Raw genomic sequence first — 17948 nt, forward strand, 5'->3', positions numbered from 1 at the left:
CCAAAATAAACTGTATTTATATAGTATATGTTATTATGTATGTTCATAGTGTACAGAAAAAAAAACGCTAATATAATTGAAATTAACAGAAAACAACAAAAAAATAACGGACTTTGGAAAAAAGGGGGAGGGCTAAAAAAATTGTACTGTCCCCATGTACCTTTGACTTTGATAACTTTCCTGAAATACTCCAGTCATAAAATCTTTACAAAAATTCATCCCACAACAGTTTACATACCATCAACAACGCTCTCCTATCCTTGTATTTTGCTACCGTGTATACGTAATGCGATTTATCACCAATTTTTTAGTTGTCATGAGCACCTGAGTTCACCACCAGTTTTGTAGGGGTTCGTGTTGCTCAATCTTCAGTTCTATTTGTAGCGTAGTTTGTCTTTTTTTATCTGGTTAAGGTGTAGACTTTCATTTTTCGATTATGATTTTGATCGTCCCCTATGTATCTTCTTACTATTTTGTGGGTAAAAAGTCAATACACGGAAAAAATATCGTTAAAAAATCCTGATAATAAAATTGATACTTGACCATGCGGAAACAAATATATTGTTACGAATGTACGTGAAAATAACTTTTATTGTGTTTGTTAAGTACAATAACCACATGATAGCATATTTACTTTATGAGTAATTTCTAGGTAAGTATAAACAGATAAAAGATTGCACTATTTGTTTTTTTTAAAGATATATTGTCATTGAATACCCCATAAATCAAAAGTGTACTATATGATATGAGGGCTGACACGAATAATTTCAGGAGAAGAACCCTGAGGTGAACATAAAAGCAACGATCCTTCGGAATTTTACTTTTTTTTCATTTTTTTTCATTCAAATGACAAAGGCTTTCAAATGTCACCTTTCGAACATTGAGTAGTAAGAATTTCTGACCTATGGGAAATTATAACTGAAGAAAACACTCGTATGGCAATTTAAATGCATAATATTAAGACACTTTTAAAATCCAAAATGACGTTCAAACATAATAGACCGAAGGAAAAAGCTTCAAACGACTATGCATGTTTAACCGTCCGTTAATTATGTGAAACTTGATAAGACCTTGCTGACCTATGGGAAATTATAACTGAAGAAAACACTCATACGGCAATTCAAATACACTTTTAAAATCCAAAATGACGTTCAAATATAACAGACCGAAGGAAAAAGCTTTAAATGACTATGCATGTTTAACTGTCCGTTAACTATGAATGGAACTTGATGAAAAGCTAGACACAATATTTTTTTAAACACAAAATATGCAATAACGTTTTAATTTAATTTTATCAGAAACATTTAAATAGTTCTTAACACAACATATTGATTTTGATCTATTATATGGTGTACGGTGTAAAGGAGAGGAACTTGATTTTTTATGTCATAACGTTCAAATTTTCCTTCACAGCTCACTGTCTTTTAGTTTCAATATTCCCCTTTTTCCAGCTTATAATAAGCGCTCGTGAATCTAATACTGTGGTTATGTTATAATTTGGAAGGAAACAATGCCATATTTGAGGTCAATTCTAATGCTGTTGATAGTGTAGTTTTTCATACTGATAAGTGTCGTGGCAATTCGGCTTCCAATGGTGCAAGTATTATCTTGTTCTTCGAATCCTTGTTAGAATCCAAGATTTATATCTCAAAACGATTGGAGTATGTTCTGCAGTATGATTATGCCAAACTCTGTCGAACATTTTGGACGAGCAAAATTACACTATGCATTTAAACAGTTGTAGCATCTAAACATTCTCGAAAAGTATATTACCAAGTTACTCCTAAAAATAAAATAAGACCTGGTTTAGATATTCAAAAATCAAATAAGACGTAGAGTTAAATATTCAAATACCTAACTTTTTTTTTCTATAGATGTGGTTTTTGTCTGTCTGTTATATCTGTGTTTTGTTTATGCTTTTGACATAAATCATGCCGTTAGCTTTCTCAGTTCTCGTTAGAATTGTTATACATTTTGTCATGACGAGGCCTTTGATAGATGACTATACTTTATGTGTTTTGCTCATTTTTGAAGGCCGTTTGATGACCCATAGTTGCTTACTTCTATATCATTTGGGTTGGGTCAAACTCCGTATTTTATAAAGGCAATGTCTATTTTCAGAAAGCAATCGCGAAGAAATGAAACGTAAATAATTAATCTGTTTGATTCATGTATAATGCATCGCATTGCAATACTTCATTTTATCAGGTCATTGATAATAGTTAAAATAACTATGTAAGACCCAAATACATTTAGATTAGACTCGTGACTAGCATTATGTAGACTTCCTGATGTATGTTTTCTTTATAATATATGCACATTGTTATGCATACTTATTAATTAAAATGAAACATTAGGAAGGTGCAAGTTTGAAATGCTTATCTTACACACTTTACAGTCATGAGTGCTAAAACAAAGAAAGTTTATAAATGATGAAGAAATGCATATATAATACATACATTTATAGAATGAATATGAGACGACGGAGCACAGAAGCAACACATTCATTTTTCAAATTGTGTTGACTTTATGTAACCATGGTGTATAGCGACAAAAACAAAGCTCAAAAGAACTTTTGCTGTTTGTGTTTTAAAACTACTCAAGGTCTATATCATCTGCAAAAATAAGAAAAGTATGGATTACTGATAGTAGATATATGAAAAAGGTGACAGTCGGTCTTTAAAGACTTTTCTACAAAAATGATTGTGGAAATCTATATAAAAGCTGGCCATAATCTCCTATAGAATTGAATATGCAATTAAAGAAGCACCATTGACGCCATAGTATTTAGATTACCGAAGAACTTGCGAAAATGAATTTGAATTTTGTCAAAGATTATGTTTATCTATTCCGGTTAACAATCTATGAATCTTGTTGGCATTTATGGCTCAAAACAGCTGATCATGTTTACCTATCTGGTTCATCTTGTTCTCTACGTCAATTGACTGCGATTGGAGATTATTTTCGTCTATATCCAACAGACAGTTACCTAAAAGAGAAAAGCGAAAAATACCAAAGGAACATTCAAACTCATAAGTCGAAAATATAATGACAACGCCATGGCAAAAAAAAAAAGAATGAAAGACAAACAACAGCATACAAAACACAACATGGAAAACTAAAGACTGAGTAATACGTACCACACTAAAAACCGGGGGATGATCTCGGGTGCTCCGGAAGGGTAAGCAGATCCTGCTCCACTTGTGGCACCCGTCGTGTTGCTCATGTAAATACCAACCAGGCGATAAGTCTAATTCGGTAGGCCACATTCGGGCAAAAGGAGGGCTGTATTGTGGTTACGACGATTGGAACATATCTGTGAATCAATCGCAGTTGAAGTTACTCCCATTAAGCATCCTAAAGAGCAAACGTCTTATTTGCTACTTAATATGACAATGGAACTATCAATAGGAAATAGTATATGAAACAATCACACAATGGTTACTTATAAATAGGGTAATACCGTGATATATGTCCGCTGAGAATTGATATTGACAGAAACATTGAGACGACCCAGAATTCAAACGAACAACGGAAAATACTAACATAAATGGAAGGCAATACTTAGATAAAATCATCATAGGTACCAGGTTTAAAATTTTGAACGCCAGACGCACGGTCCGACAGACTCAGCAGAGACACTCGAATAAAAAAAATTAAAAAAGACCAATAAAACTGACTTATTCAGGTGAACATTTTGTAACATTAAAAAAATACTAAAAACTTGGTTTAATGTATTGCATAAGGGGTTGAAACCTTCGATAAATACAGATAGCAAAATGTTATAAAAAGTAAAATAACAAAAAAACCGAACTCCAAGGAAAATTCAAAACAGAAAGTCTCTTATAAAATATATTGTATATTTCTATTTAAAGTATGTAATAAATGATAACACGGAGTACATACTAACTTAAATAAGCCTTAAGCAATTCCTTATGAAGAGGTTGCCAACATACCTGGCACACTGGTGATATTGTAGAAAATCACCAAAATATTTCTGTATGTGAAATCACAGGTTGAGTGGACACAGCCGTTTGCTAGACGGTTCTACATGATGATGAATTATAAGAATTTTATTTGCCACTATAATATAATAAACCAATTGGCCACATTACTAATGGGTCTTGTCATTACATGGTTTTGACCCTGCCCGGTATTCAAATTGTCATTTGGCTTATAGCGCGGAACAGATAACAAAATCACATAAAATATCGAATGCTACGGAATTGCACCAATATGTCCTACACTTTGTGTGAATATGAGCATGGACAAAAACAAGGTAAAAAAAAGTTTCCATATGAGAGATGCAGCCAAGCTCCCTGCAGATATAATCGATTATTCCCATTTTAAAATGGGAGTGATCTATAATAACTGTTAAACAATGAGACAACGGAAATAATAAAAGAGCTTGACCCAATATATCTTTCAACAATATCAATATAGAATTTTTTTTTAACCCAAAACTAAACTTACCAGAAATCATGATTATGTTTTAAAAATGAGTGTTAATCCTAATATCTACTTCTCAAGTCTCATAAAACGTGATTTCTAGTCAATTGCATTGTATGAAATGACAGTTTAACAATAGAGGAAGGATCTTTACATGTGCTGTGTGTCACGTATACCACTTACTTAGGTGAAGGTGACAAATTTGCTATACACTGCTGTTTAAGTTACAAAATTGCATGAGAAATCATTGCTTGTTGAAATAATCACTTATGCAAGTATGCAAATTAAACTGTGAGATATGTACGAGAAGTGTCCTCTATTTTGACAGACTACAATATAAATACAGCTGTACATCTTAGAACCCAGGGTTACTTCAAGTTGAAACCCCAAGGGTTAAATGGGGTAACCTATTCTCTCCCGCGCAGAAGTAAAACCCATGACTTGCCGAAATTGAGATGTTAAATCCGATGCCTAGTGTAGGTGAATACCAAGCTCTCTGCAATTAAGAACACTTCCATTATCTCGCAGGTAACCTGTTGCAAAGCGAACATTCTATCTCCTATGCAACACTCCCTTATGTTCCTTTTCCAGTGGCAGCCTAAATTTCCCTTCCTTCATCTTGATCGTCCCACTTTTCAGAACATACCAAAGGAATTTATCATAAATTTGTTCTAGTCCTGAATATGCAGGACATATTCATTACAGGACATTTAACATACAGTAATCAATCAATCATATTTCAAATTGAAAATTGGACAACATACTTGTTCATAAGAATGAATCTAAGAATCGCTACTGTAGTTGTCAAGTGACACACATTCGCCGGTGTGACTTTTAATGTCTCTTAGCCCTTCGGAGTTCAGAATAACCTATGTAATAACATGTATTTAAAAAAGAACTAGTTTAAAAGAAAGAAGATGTGGTATGATTGGCAATGAGACAACCATCCACCAGAGTCAAGAATTTAACCAGGTTATTAAGATTCATATTGCTGAATTAATCAAGGCATTACTACAAAGACTGAGTGACGTTGGATAATCAGCTTATTCTCCTCAACGAATCACATAAAATGGCTATGTATGTAAACAGCTGCTTATATTAACTGGAAGTAAAAAAGCATAAACAATAACTTGACCATGATACTGAAATGAATTTTCGTCCTGCATATGGCTTATAAAATACATAAGTCGCTGTTTACTTAACAGACAAAAGGTTCATAACAGGGATGCCTAATTTTTCTGTCAATTTTGTCAGTAATAAAAACATGTGTTTAGTATATGTTAATATATTTTGGCGGTAATTTCTAGCTTTAATGTCTGAACTTTTTATGTATGAAAATAATAGCCGGCAATCAAAATATGTCAGTCAGTACACCATATTATATGTCAGTCAGTACACCATATTCAACTATATACGCAAAACATAAAGACTTGTTTCCTTATATTAATTGCACATGTATCATGCATCCTTATTTTAGTATCTATTCATAGTCACTCACTTAAACCTAGAATCGGTGCTTTTTCTGTTCTGTATTAAACGTCGTAGTAAGACATTACATTCAGAGCAAGAGCTCACAGCTCAGTGCAAGTTCAGGACGACCAAAGCATTCATTTAAGTGGAAGCATGTGCTAGAAATCAATAACGCTATTCTTTTGTATTGAAGTATAGGGATACAGGCTATAACGGGCAAACAAATCTTACAATTACTCTCAAATTTACCCGACAATTTCATTGTAAAATAGAGAAACAATAAAAACATTTAGATAACCAAAGGGCACATCACCATGATCAAGAGGTTTATTTTGCAGGACATAATGTACGAATATGTCAAATAATTTAGGTAGACTGCATACGATGTCGATAAACGAACAAGAAAAGTAAAATAGTTCAAAGAGACAACTCCTGCAAGGTGCAGTTTCTAAGGATTCTACACAACTCAATGTTGTTGAAAAAAGTATATTGTGTCTTGGATTCATAGATAACAACCCAAACATTTAGATAATCAAGATTTTATTTGTGTAGGACATAATGTATGAATAGGGCAAATAATTCGAGAAAACTGCATACAATATCGATAAACAACGTACATGCGGTTCGAACATTACTAATGTTTCGGTAAATACATTGTACTACTATTCATTAGTCAGTTTATATATATCACGATAATACCCTCTTCAAAAGTAAAAAAATATGTAGTTTTAACATGTATTTGTTGTTTTGATTGTGTTATATTGGGAGTGCATCTGTTGAGCTCAGTTTTCAATTTTGTTTATTTTGTATTACTCCTCTGGCTCGTTTATTTTGAACTCTCCTTCTTTGAGGTTTCTTTCATCTAGATACATTAAAAAATTACCTTCGGTTATGTAAAAGTGTAAGTTGAAAGCTTTCAGTATTATTCACCTTCCTCTGTTTACATAATTGTAAAAAACATCACTACTAATGTTAGATTCAATGGTAACAATAATTAAGGTTAAGGTTAACATATGCATTTTTTAACTATTGGTTTTTATATTATCTTAAAAAACCATTGTTTAGTTTCTAAATTTGAAAAAAAAAAAAAAAAAAAAAAAAACCCAGCAAAAGACCAACAATAAACCTAAGAGGTGAAAAAAAGAATTTATGTAACGTTCCAGTGCTTACAAATGTTATGTTAGTACTACCTTTTTGATTCTTTTAACGATAAAAAATCATCACCGAACATATACACCAACGTTACTAGATATTTTGGGAAACAAATTCGAAATTCTGATATTTATTAGAAGGAACGGGTCAATATCTTACTTCACCTTTTTATTTAAACCAAAACGTCTATTTGTTTTTGCTAATTTGAAATATATGGCTGTAATATTTTTCAAAACATTATAACCTAACTAAACTTGCATTAGCATTTGTTGAAAATGCATTAAGATTGATGTTTTGTAGAAAATTCAGAGATTTTAATTACATTGAAAGATGACATTGAAATAAACACCTGCAAAAACTTTTGTTGTGACTTTTATATTGAGATATTGATAATATAAACACTTTTATTTCACTTTACAAATCACACTCTTCATGGACAGGGTTGTTTATAATATGAAAAATTACAACTGCTGAGTTATAACAATAATAAAGATGTTAGAATTAGGTTTATGAAAACAAATATTTGGTGATACTCTGACAGTAAAATCATAATTTTCAATAAGAATCAATTAATGGAAATAAACTTGCCAAAATAAAGCATTAGTGTATGTGAAATTGATTGTATGTAACTATTTCGATTATTAAAAATGAAAACAACATTTATAAATTTCATGCGTCCAAAGCACTTTTCTGGATTTACATTCACCAGGCACGCTTAAAGCTGATTATTTGAAAACCAAGGATGTATAGTTAAGCCAACTCGTGCCGTCATAGACGATGTCTCAGTAATAGATAGTTCATTTTCTTTTGTTTGATTTCAACTGGATATCAGCCTGTTAATCGATTGACAAGATATGAACATCGGTAAATCAGAGCTGTTTCCTTAATTTATGGTGTGTTTTAAAATTATACTACGTGAAATACAAAGATCAGTCAGAAAAAATATATGGGGATCCGAAAAGGTACCCTATCGACCACAAGGACACAAATAAAACAATTAGATAAAACAGTTTTGAACATTTTAAAAGTTCACATATCCTTTTCAAGGAGACGTCAGGTCGCAAGGTCTCGCCAAAGACAAGGTAGCAGGTTAGATTTGACCATATTTAAGCGCCACCTCCATGGATGATTGATTGTACGTCACAAACACAAAAGTCGTACGTGAAAGTGAAACTTAACAACACATTACGTGCAATCAAACACCTTCATTGATGGCAACCCTATAAAGTGCAACAATTATTCCTACATCAATATGTATCTGAACACTTTTGGGGAAATTTATTTTAAAATCTTATATATGAAGACATTAGAATATTATCAATATTTAAACAGAGTGCACACTAATTGTTCAAATAACGTTCAAATATAAGTGAACAACTTTTTTGGGTATTTCCAGTAGATGTTTAAGACTCTGAATTAGGAACAAGACGAAACGTCTTTGAAACACAAAATGTTAAATTAAAAAGCAGCGATTATCATATTTGTTTTCACCAATTTGTACTATAAATTAATTAAACTTGATTTTCTGCCAACAGGAAATGAGACCTAAATAAATTACTTTGCCCACAAACAACATACAATGGGCGTATAGTTGACGATAGGTGATGTTGTTTATAATACACTCCTGTAATAGAAATTAGATTAATATTCTAAAATATCTGACCTTCACCACATTTATTACAATCTTAATCACAGATATTACAAATGTGAAAAGACAACAATGAAAAACTTACTTATCGTAATTACTTTACGACCAACATACACAACTTATATGTTTCATTTGTTATCCCGTGGACCTTTGAAAGCTTCAAATTTGGTATGAGGTTTTTATATTGTCGACGGTCGTACGGTAACCCGTAGTTGGTTACATCATTGTCCTTTGGTGAATAGAGAATGGTTTTTCAATCATACAACATCTCCTTAGGTTTTTTTTATCTTGTAGTCTTATGGTATTTTTTCTATGGTTTGTCGTTATCAATATCTAACTTGTAATAAAATACTTGATAAAATCATTGTTATATTAATATTAATGCTATTTTTAGATACCAACATCCAATTTTTCAGTTACATATTATCATATGCGAGGTATGGTATGCCTGTTGTACAAATCATAATGATCAACAGTCAAGGCAAATCCTGCTAAGATAACATAACCTAGTTGTCATTCTAATCAAGTGTCTAAATATAGACTAACAGAAACTATAGTAATAAAAATGAAAACATAAATCATGATCCCTGAGACCTTGATCCTTTAATTTTAGTGTCATTTCGTATTTAATTGAATGTGCGTATTTCCTACTTACTTCGGAATTATGTCAACAAGTTGTCATGCGAAAACATTTCAATGTGAATTCATCGTTTACCGGTAAGAGGTTGGAATTTTCATAGTACCTTTTTAACGAATATAATTGTTGTTCGTAGACAATATTTGTAATAGTCCAATATATATTTACGCGAAAGAGTTTATGACACATCAATCTTTGTCAATCAGCTTTTTCGTATTTATGCAGTTAGCATCTTCTGACAGAATATTATGCTCTTTGGCTTCGTTAGCAGAGATGGTATCTTATGAGGTTTAAATATTTAATTTTTAATACTATTAGGTGTTTACTGGACGATGGTATCATTATTGAGAATACATGTACATTGTTACTGCAATATATTGTTTTAAGGTTTTGATATATATTTTTCGTAGAATTGTTCTGGTGGCAACTTTTTACTACGAACTTAAGAACAAATAAGAAATAAAGTCATAAGTTGATACTATAAAACAATAATCAAATATAATATAAGACCATTATTGAATACAGGTTTCTCAACACGTTCATTTATCAATATAACATATTACATAAGTTTTATTTAAAAGTTAGCTCCTCATGATCACGTATTCAAATAATTAAACATCCTTTGCTTTCAAACTTTTGACTTTGAGCCTTTCCGATGAATGTAACTCATGAAAATCTTTCTGAAAGTAACAAATTTATAAAGGGTTAGTTTCATTTTAAAGGAAGATGCAAGTTTTTGCTGGAACTTTAGTGATTTTCAGTAATGGCTGACAAATTTGCATGCAAGCGTATAACGTCTATTTCTGGGGCTAGAAAAATCTCAGTTTTTTTTTAAAGATTTGGTTAGCTATGAAAAGCCCCAGCATGGAAAAATGTGAAACTTCAAAGAAAATAAATATATGCAGAACTATGTCAATTGGACCTGCTTTGATACTTTAACTGCCCTTGAATTTTTACTAGACAAAATTTTTCTCCGCTTTGGAGATTCCGTATATCGTCAAGTTATCGGAATTCCAATGGGGACTAACTTTGCACCACTTATTGCGGACCTGTTTTTGTATTGTTATGAGTTACAATTTATGACTAAAATCAGGAAAGACCCATCGAAACAACATCTGATACAAAAATTTAATAACACTTTTAGATATTTGGATGATATATTGGCCCTCAATAATGACGACTTCAGTATGTACACTAAAGAGATTTATCCTGCCGAACTGACTTTAAATAAAGCTAATACTAACAATGAACACTGCCCTTTCCTGGATCTTGATATATTTATCTTTAACGGGAAGCTTAATACCAAAATTTATGATAAAAGAGATGATTTTTCATTTCCTATTGTTAATTATCCATTTTTAGATGATGACGTTCCCTTGTCACCATCTAATGGTGTTTAGATATCTCAACTTGTTCGATTCGCTCGTGTATGTAACAACGTATGTGATTTTAACGAGAGAAATCTCTGTATTACAGAAACATTGTTACACCAGGGTTTTCGATATCACAAACTAGTCAAAACATTTACTAAATTTTATCATCGGTACAAGGACATCATTCGTAAATATAAATCAACATGCAGACATCTTATACGTTCAGGTATTTCACATCCAATCTTTTATGGTAATATTCTTTACAAAGCACAAAAATGTCGGCATTCACCTCAAAAGCTAACCAAACAGACTTATTCAGACGGGATATAGTTACGATACTGTTGTCAGGTCATTAAGGATGGCATATTTTGATATCAATATTGATTCACTCATAGGGTCTTTGCATCGGAAATAAACACATTTATTCCAACACCAGTTGTTGGCATGATACGGGTTATGATCTTCTCATATATTTTATGATGGTATGATACTAAACCCCTATCGGGAGGGATTGTGCTTGATTTTCATATGATGAAGACATAATCTTGCAATCAATTTAATTGAGGTCTGGAGCTGGCATGTCAGTAACTGCTAGTAGTCCTTTGTTAGTTTATGTATCATTGTCATTTTGCTTAGTTTATTTTGTAACCTATTCTGACATCGGACTCGGAATTCTTTTAAACTGACTTTTACTGTGCGTATTGCTGTGTGTTTCTTTTTTCTACATTGGCTAGAGGTATAGGGAGAGGGTTGAGATCTCACGAAACATGTTTAACCTCGCCGCATTTTTGCGCCCGTCCCAAGTCAGGAGCCTCAGGCCTTTGTTAGTCTTGTATGTTTTTTATTTTTGTTGATTTATATGTTTTGGAGTTTATGACGTCCATTTTCACTGAACTAGTACACATTTTTATTTAGGGGCCAGCTGAGGACCGCCTCTGGGTGCGGGATTTTCTCGCTGCGTTGAAGACCCGTTGGTGGCCTTCGGCTGTTATCTGCTCTTTTGTCGGGTTGTTGTCTCTTTGACATATTCCCCATTCCATTCTCATTTTTATGTCAAAAAAAATAATAGAAAAAAATATGGGAGACAACAATCAACAACAACAACTGGATTACAGACTCCTGACTTCGAATAATGAAATAAATACTCAAGAGAGCTTTATAAAGGTGCTTACTCAATAAACGAATGTCAAAACCAACGAACGTTTCATTGAACAGAAATAAAAATGTTCTTTTATCATTTGTCAAAGCTGAAAAAAAGTACGAATGTTAGTAAACTGGAATTCTTACTTTCAAATAGAACCGTTGGCAGGAATTAAATATGGTAAAATCAGTCCATTAATACAATATATCTAGCACTGAATCACCAAGAGTGTTCAAAAATTGTGAATATTTATAGCATGGTTATGCCAATTCAAACCATCTTACTTTTATCAGGAACGCTCAAACTCCCAAAAAAATGAAAACCAAGGATATATAAATACTTGAATACTTGCGGAGCGATTTGACTATTGCATTATTCAAATTTAGAATAAGAAGTACATGTAAAGAAAATAAACAACAGCACAATACTATGAAAAAATTTATTAAAAAATACATACAAGGTTCATAATTGTAAAATTATAAATATTAATGGTATATGTGATACATTCAATTGAACACATTTGCTTTTGCCATTGTGTTGCCTGTTTGTTGATTAACTGTAACTAATTGTCAGACAAACAAAAAGACCCAAACAAATGATTTTAGTATGGCTCCCGACTTTTAAACTATAATTTTAAAAAGACATATGTTTTAACTTCACCGTAAGTGTTTATCCAACAATTTTGAGAGAAAAAATCCACTGAAAAGCATTCGAATCAAAATAAATGTTTTTTTTCAGATTTTTATAAATACAGATTGATTGGCGTTAAAGTATCGTAACTGCATACTAAAATTAGAGAAACATATTTTGCATATTTAGAGTTTCTTAAATGTCATATTGGTATATCGGTATATGGTCATGTTGTTAATTGTTCGAAAAAAAAAGAATTTCTACACAAGGAATAGATAACTTTAGCTGTTTTGGAAATTTTTGGTCCTCAATGAGCTTCATTTTCGTACTCTATTTGACCTTTTAACTTTTTTTTAGCACCACTGATGAGTGTTTTGAATACAAAACATGCGTCTTGCGTACACAATTTTATGATGAGTTGATTCTAGCATTAATTAAAAAAACCACAAAACATTCGATTTTATGACTCTATAATTATTATATAGAATGTACAATGTTTTAGTGTCACATCCAAGTACAGATTCTATAAGAACGATAAATCATATAACAAAGTAGACAAAATGAAATAATTCATGAGAGAAAAATTTACACATCACTTGGAACTTTGTCAGTTGACTAATATTTTCTTTAACTCTTATAACATTAACTGCGTAATACCTCCTTTCTTGATTAATATTTTCTACGACTTATATTTATAAGTTATAATGCAAAGAATGTCTTTAATTTACAAACAAACCGGGATCAGGACACTGCTTGACTTGTTTACGGAAATTATATATACGTTTGGCCTTCGCTGGCAACAGCATAACATAAATGTTTGTGTAAACGCTGGATAAACTATGTATAATAACTTTAATAAATCAGTATATTTTTGTTCGTGAGACTTTAGTATTCTGCTGTTTGTTTTACGTGCTTGATTAAGGTTATTCCAAAAACATGTTTCATGCGCTCTATTGCTAATTTCGTCAAATGGCTTCTTCGATTTAACAAATACGTTCATAGTCCTGTTCTTTTATGAAAGTAGTTTCTTAATTTCAGCCTAATATAGAATATCACTTCAGACCTTTACGTTTTGTAGAAGACATTTAATAGGAAACGGTCAAAAAATACATTTTCTGAGAGAATTTATAGATCATTTTATTTCTTTGAAAGATTTGCTGATACTCTGATGATTTAATCAACCGTTATAGGTCAAAATGGATATGTTCCAGTTTTTTGTAGCAACAGTACCGTCCTACCTTTACGAATTGTTAGTCTATTGCTGACTTCGTCAAATGGCTTCTTCGATTTAACAAATACATTTATATTCCTGTTCTGTTATGAAAGTAGGTTCTAAATTAAGACCAATATAGAATATCACTTCAGGGCCCGGTTGTTCAAAAGTGTCGTTAAGGTAACGACTAGTTAAGCCTAACGACTCGTTAAATTTTAACATTGTTGTTAGCTAATTACTGCGTTAAATTATGTTGTTCAAAAATATTTAACGACTGAGTTAACTAACTACTTGTTAAAAAATTTAACAACTGTTTATTTTAACATTTTCCCATAATTCCAAAAAATTACCCAAAATTCCTCCACTTCCTGTTTGAAAATGGCTGAAGAGCAACCCCCCAAGAAAATTCCCAGAATTAGAGGGCAGAATTTTTCCAGTATGGAAGTTAACCTCATCAGTAGGAGAGTTGTTGAAGAACTGGCTTTACTGAGGGGGAAATTCGGTAAGGATGTGACAGCTGATGCAAAAAACAGAATGTGGGAAAAAATAACTGCAGAAGTGAATGCTCTTGGTGTGAGCTATAGGCAAGTTCTGACTGTGAAAACCAAGTTCAGAAACCTCACAAGAGACGCCAAAGAAAAATTTGTGTATGAAAAGAGGGAGAGAAACAAGACAGGAGGAGGACCTGCTCCAAAACCAATAAGCGTTGCTGAGGAGAACATAATAAATGCATTAAAAGACACCTCCTCTTTCAAAGGAATAGATGAAGGGATGGAAACTTCAGTGGGCAAGTATTTTACTTTTAGATTTACTAATCAATGATATGCTTCCATTAATTTGTTTAATTCCTTTGAAACAATAAATCTGACGGTTATTTTTATTGCTATCATAGAAAATAATGCAGAAAATTATTAAGCCAGAGTGCGTCGTCTGCTTTGACATTAGGATATCCCTTTCAACGAAATTCCCTACAGACGTCGCCGATGTGCTAAAAATAGAATTTTATGTTGTGTTATAATGCAACCTTTCTCTTACCTTAGATATATAAAAATACCTTCTCATGATATTGATGAGAAATAATCATCATATACAAATCTATTTATCGATAAAAAAAGGTATAATTATTGTTTTGCAAGAGCTGAAGTTTGTGTTGGCCATCACCTTTGGCGGTCAATTCTGCAATGCCCCTTACATCATGTTTTACCACCATGAAAAAAAAAATAAGCTGTAGTAAAATTTTCAGAGAAAATCCTTTTACTTTTAAAGATTATTTAAATTTCAATAAAAGTTATTTGTAAATACAACCAAGAACGAACTTGCATTGGATACTTTACTAAAGTCACTGACATGTTTATAGTCCATTTCAAAATAGACATGCATTATTAAAAATTGAGTTATCTTTCTTTGTGCCTGATTTTTTTTGTAATTTTCACTTTATCATTTTTACAGGGTTTCCTCAGCAGACAGAAACAAGTGAGAGTAGACCAACACAGTTCAGTATACAAGGTGTGTATCTAAAGAAGATATTCATGCATACACATGACAATAAATTTTTTAAAGAAATTTACTTTCTTTTAAGCATTAAAATCAATTTTATCAACAAAAAAAAAGCCCATTAAATTGCTTGATTTGTTAGTTATTATTAAATTCAGGATTAGTATAGTAGCCATCCTATACCTATCATTGTTTAAATCTGGAACCTTTTATAAAATATTAGTATTTAAGATATAAACAGTTTTTAATATATAGTTTATTTTAAAAATTGCTGAGAAAATTGTTAATCAAATGAATCAGTTCATGATATAGATTTATAAAAGGTTAACACTGGCTGGTAATTAATTGCAGTAATATTATAATTGTAACCATAAGTAAAGAGCGAGATTATTTGCCCTTGTAACAAATAATTTGGTATAAAATTGAGAGTGTAAGTATAATCAATACAGGGGTGGATCAAGCCATTTTAAAAGGTCCCCATTCAAATGCATAGATCATCAAAAAAGGGGGGGGTTCCACTGCAATGAGGAATAATGTTCATGCATATTCATCCTTTTTGTGTATAGTATTTATATGACAGCTACAAGAAAACAGGTACAAGAATAACATTATTCAAGTATTATTTTATTTGATTTTGATCGAATGAAGAGTTCTTATTATCAATCAAATATCCCAAAATAAAATGATTGTTAAAAAAAATAAAATTATTATGTATCTTCATTTCATTTCAGAAAGCTCATCATCTGATCAAATATATACTGCTGAACCTGTCAGCTCACCCATTCCAGCACAGATTGCTGTCTCAGGATGCCAGACAGCTGATGGTAATTATTACTTAGATTTTTGCATTATGCTATTATTTTTACAATTCTGCATTTCATAAAAATGAAGATGCAATGTTTCAGAATCAATATTTGAATTAAAGAACTGAAGTTGATATTTATTGCTGTGAAAAGAATTTATATGTAAAAAAAAAATGACTCATGGAGGGTCTTATACAGGGTCTCTGTAATAGCACACTTTAAGTAAATTTTGTATCTATTTACTTACTTTCATTCAATTGGTCTTTATATATTTTCTAAAGTTGTAATTGACAGTACAGAATATAATGACTTATGGAAAGAAGTAACAGCTATCATGGCTATATTATTTTTTTCTTTTTTACCATACCTTTCACTAACCTATGTTGTTCAATTGATGGGGATTTTATGTCTTGAATATATGTATCTTGACTGACACATTTAAATATTCATTTTTAATCTTAGTTTCTTGTGTATAATTTGGAGTTTAGTATGACGTCCATTATCACTGAACTAGTATACATATTTGTTTAGGGGCCAGCTGAAGGACGCCTCGGAGTGCGGGAGTTTCTCGCTGCATTGAAGACCCATTGGTGGCCTTCGGCTGTTGTCTGCTCTATGGTCGGGTTGTTGTCTCTTTGACACATTCCCCATTTCCATTCTCAATTTTAAATATACATCAACTTCATTTCCGATTTGGTGGATAGTTGTCTCAAGGTCTTCTAATCAATCATACTATTCCTCCTTATTTTTATTTACTCAACACATATGCAATGTATACCCAATCAACTGAGGCAATTTTAATGTTTCTTTAATCAAAACTTTTAGAACCACCATCTTCTGTGGAGAGTATCTGGATTAGAAGACTGGAGCAGGTTCATCAGAGAAATGAAGAAACACCTTATACTGAACATGCCAACCTATCAGCCCAAATACCTCTTTCATTTACTAATAGCAGCACTCAGCAACCACCAAAAGCCAGGTATATGTTTTAAATGAAAGAATACAACAGCCTTTATAATTTCTATAAACTAAGTAAGTTGGGTATGTACTGAATGCTCTTTTAGAGTTGTATATATCTGGCGCTGCAACTTTTTTTAAATGGAGCATCACTGATGAGTCTTTTGTGTATGAAACACCTGAATACATGCTGGAATATACTTGCTCTTTGTTAAAGGGATTATGATGATATAACTTGGCTTAATTGGGCTTCCTTTGGACTCTGATGCATATATATATTGTCTAATTGGCAATCATACCACATCTTCTTATGTAATGATTTGAATACTGATAAATATTCTTAAAGTGCCAATAAGTTTATACAGCAGCCCTGTATAAAATCAAGTGTTATCTCCCTTTAAATTGTTTCATTAAACTTGTTCTTTTATGATCAAATATGTCCTGTAAATGGGGATCTAAATTCTAAATCAAATTATCGCATTTAACTATCAGTTAAATGTAAGATTCAGAGAAATATCCCAAATACTCATTTGTAGAATTAATTAAATGAAAGTCTACATCACCTTTTGTTTAAATATTAATCCGGAACACTAACTTCAATATGATCAATTTTTGTTAAAGACTATTAGTTAAAGGTAGAAACATTAATGTACAAGTTGTAGAAATCTTGGCCTTTGAAAAAACAATTTTACATAAATAGTTATACCGGTTTATAATAACTATATTTATTTACAAGATTTACCAAGTATTAATTTTTTTTTATATATTTCAGTGAGAATAAACGGACAAAGAAACCCAAGAGAACTGCAGAAGATGTGTACGAGTTGCAGTGTCAGGCATTAGAGAGCGAGCTAAAAAGAAATCGGACCCAAATGGAACTTTTCAAGAAGCAAATGGAGTTTTATGATTTGATAAAGAAAAATTTTGAAAATAGTTGTACAGAGTCAATGTTAGAGGCTTTATTTCAGTAACTTTAATCAA

The 17948-nt window shown here is 31.8% G+C and overlaps 1 protein-coding gene and 1 long non-coding RNA gene across 2 annotated transcripts; one reads left to right on the forward strand and one right to left on the reverse strand.

The window, feature by feature from the left end:
* Positions 1–573: 573 nt before the first annotated feature.
* LOC127704984 (uncharacterized) lies at positions 574–4598 on the reverse strand. The gene is made up of 4 exons (XR_007983594.1): positions 4474–4598; positions 2912–2989; positions 2460–2615; positions 574–1783 (listed from the first exon to the last, which is right to left on the reverse strand). It is a non-coding gene; the product is annotated as an uncharacterized LOC127704984 (long non-coding RNA).
* Positions 4599–13873: 9275 nt separating this feature from the next.
* Positions 13874–17938, forward strand: LOC127704980 (uncharacterized). The gene is made up of 5 exons (XM_052209225.1): positions 13874–14500; positions 15163–15219; positions 15939–16031; positions 16836–16989; positions 17740–17938. The coding sequence occupies exons 1-5, from the start codon at positions 14092–14094 to the stop codon at positions 17936–17938; spliced, it is 912 nt and encodes a 303-aa protein (XP_052065185.1). The 5' UTR covers positions 13874–14091.
* The last annotated feature ends 10 nt before the right edge of the window (positions 17939–17948 follow it).

Source organism: Mytilus californianus, unplaced genomic scaffold, assembly GCF_021869535.1.
Source record: "Mytilus californianus isolate M0D057914Y unplaced genomic scaffold, xbMytCali1.0.p SCAF_6, whole genome shotgun sequence".
NCBI lineage: Eukaryota > Metazoa > Mollusca > Bivalvia > Mytilida > Mytilidae > Mytilus > Mytilus californianus.

Excerpts from the sequence above, each read along its gene's own strand:
- LOC127704980 (XM_052209225.1), top strand. The coding sequence starts at position 14,092 with ATGGCTGAAGAGCAACCCCCCAAGAAAATTCCCAGAATTAGAGGGCAG. Across the intron at positions 15,220-15,938 it reads AACACAGTTCAGTATACAAG|AAAGCTCATCATCTGATCAA; the intron begins GTGTGTATCTAA and ends ATTTCATTTCAG. Across the intron at positions 16,032-16,835 it reads AGGATGCCAGACAGCTGATG|AACCACCATCTTCTGTGGAG; the intron begins GTAATTATTACT and ends CAAAACTTTTAG.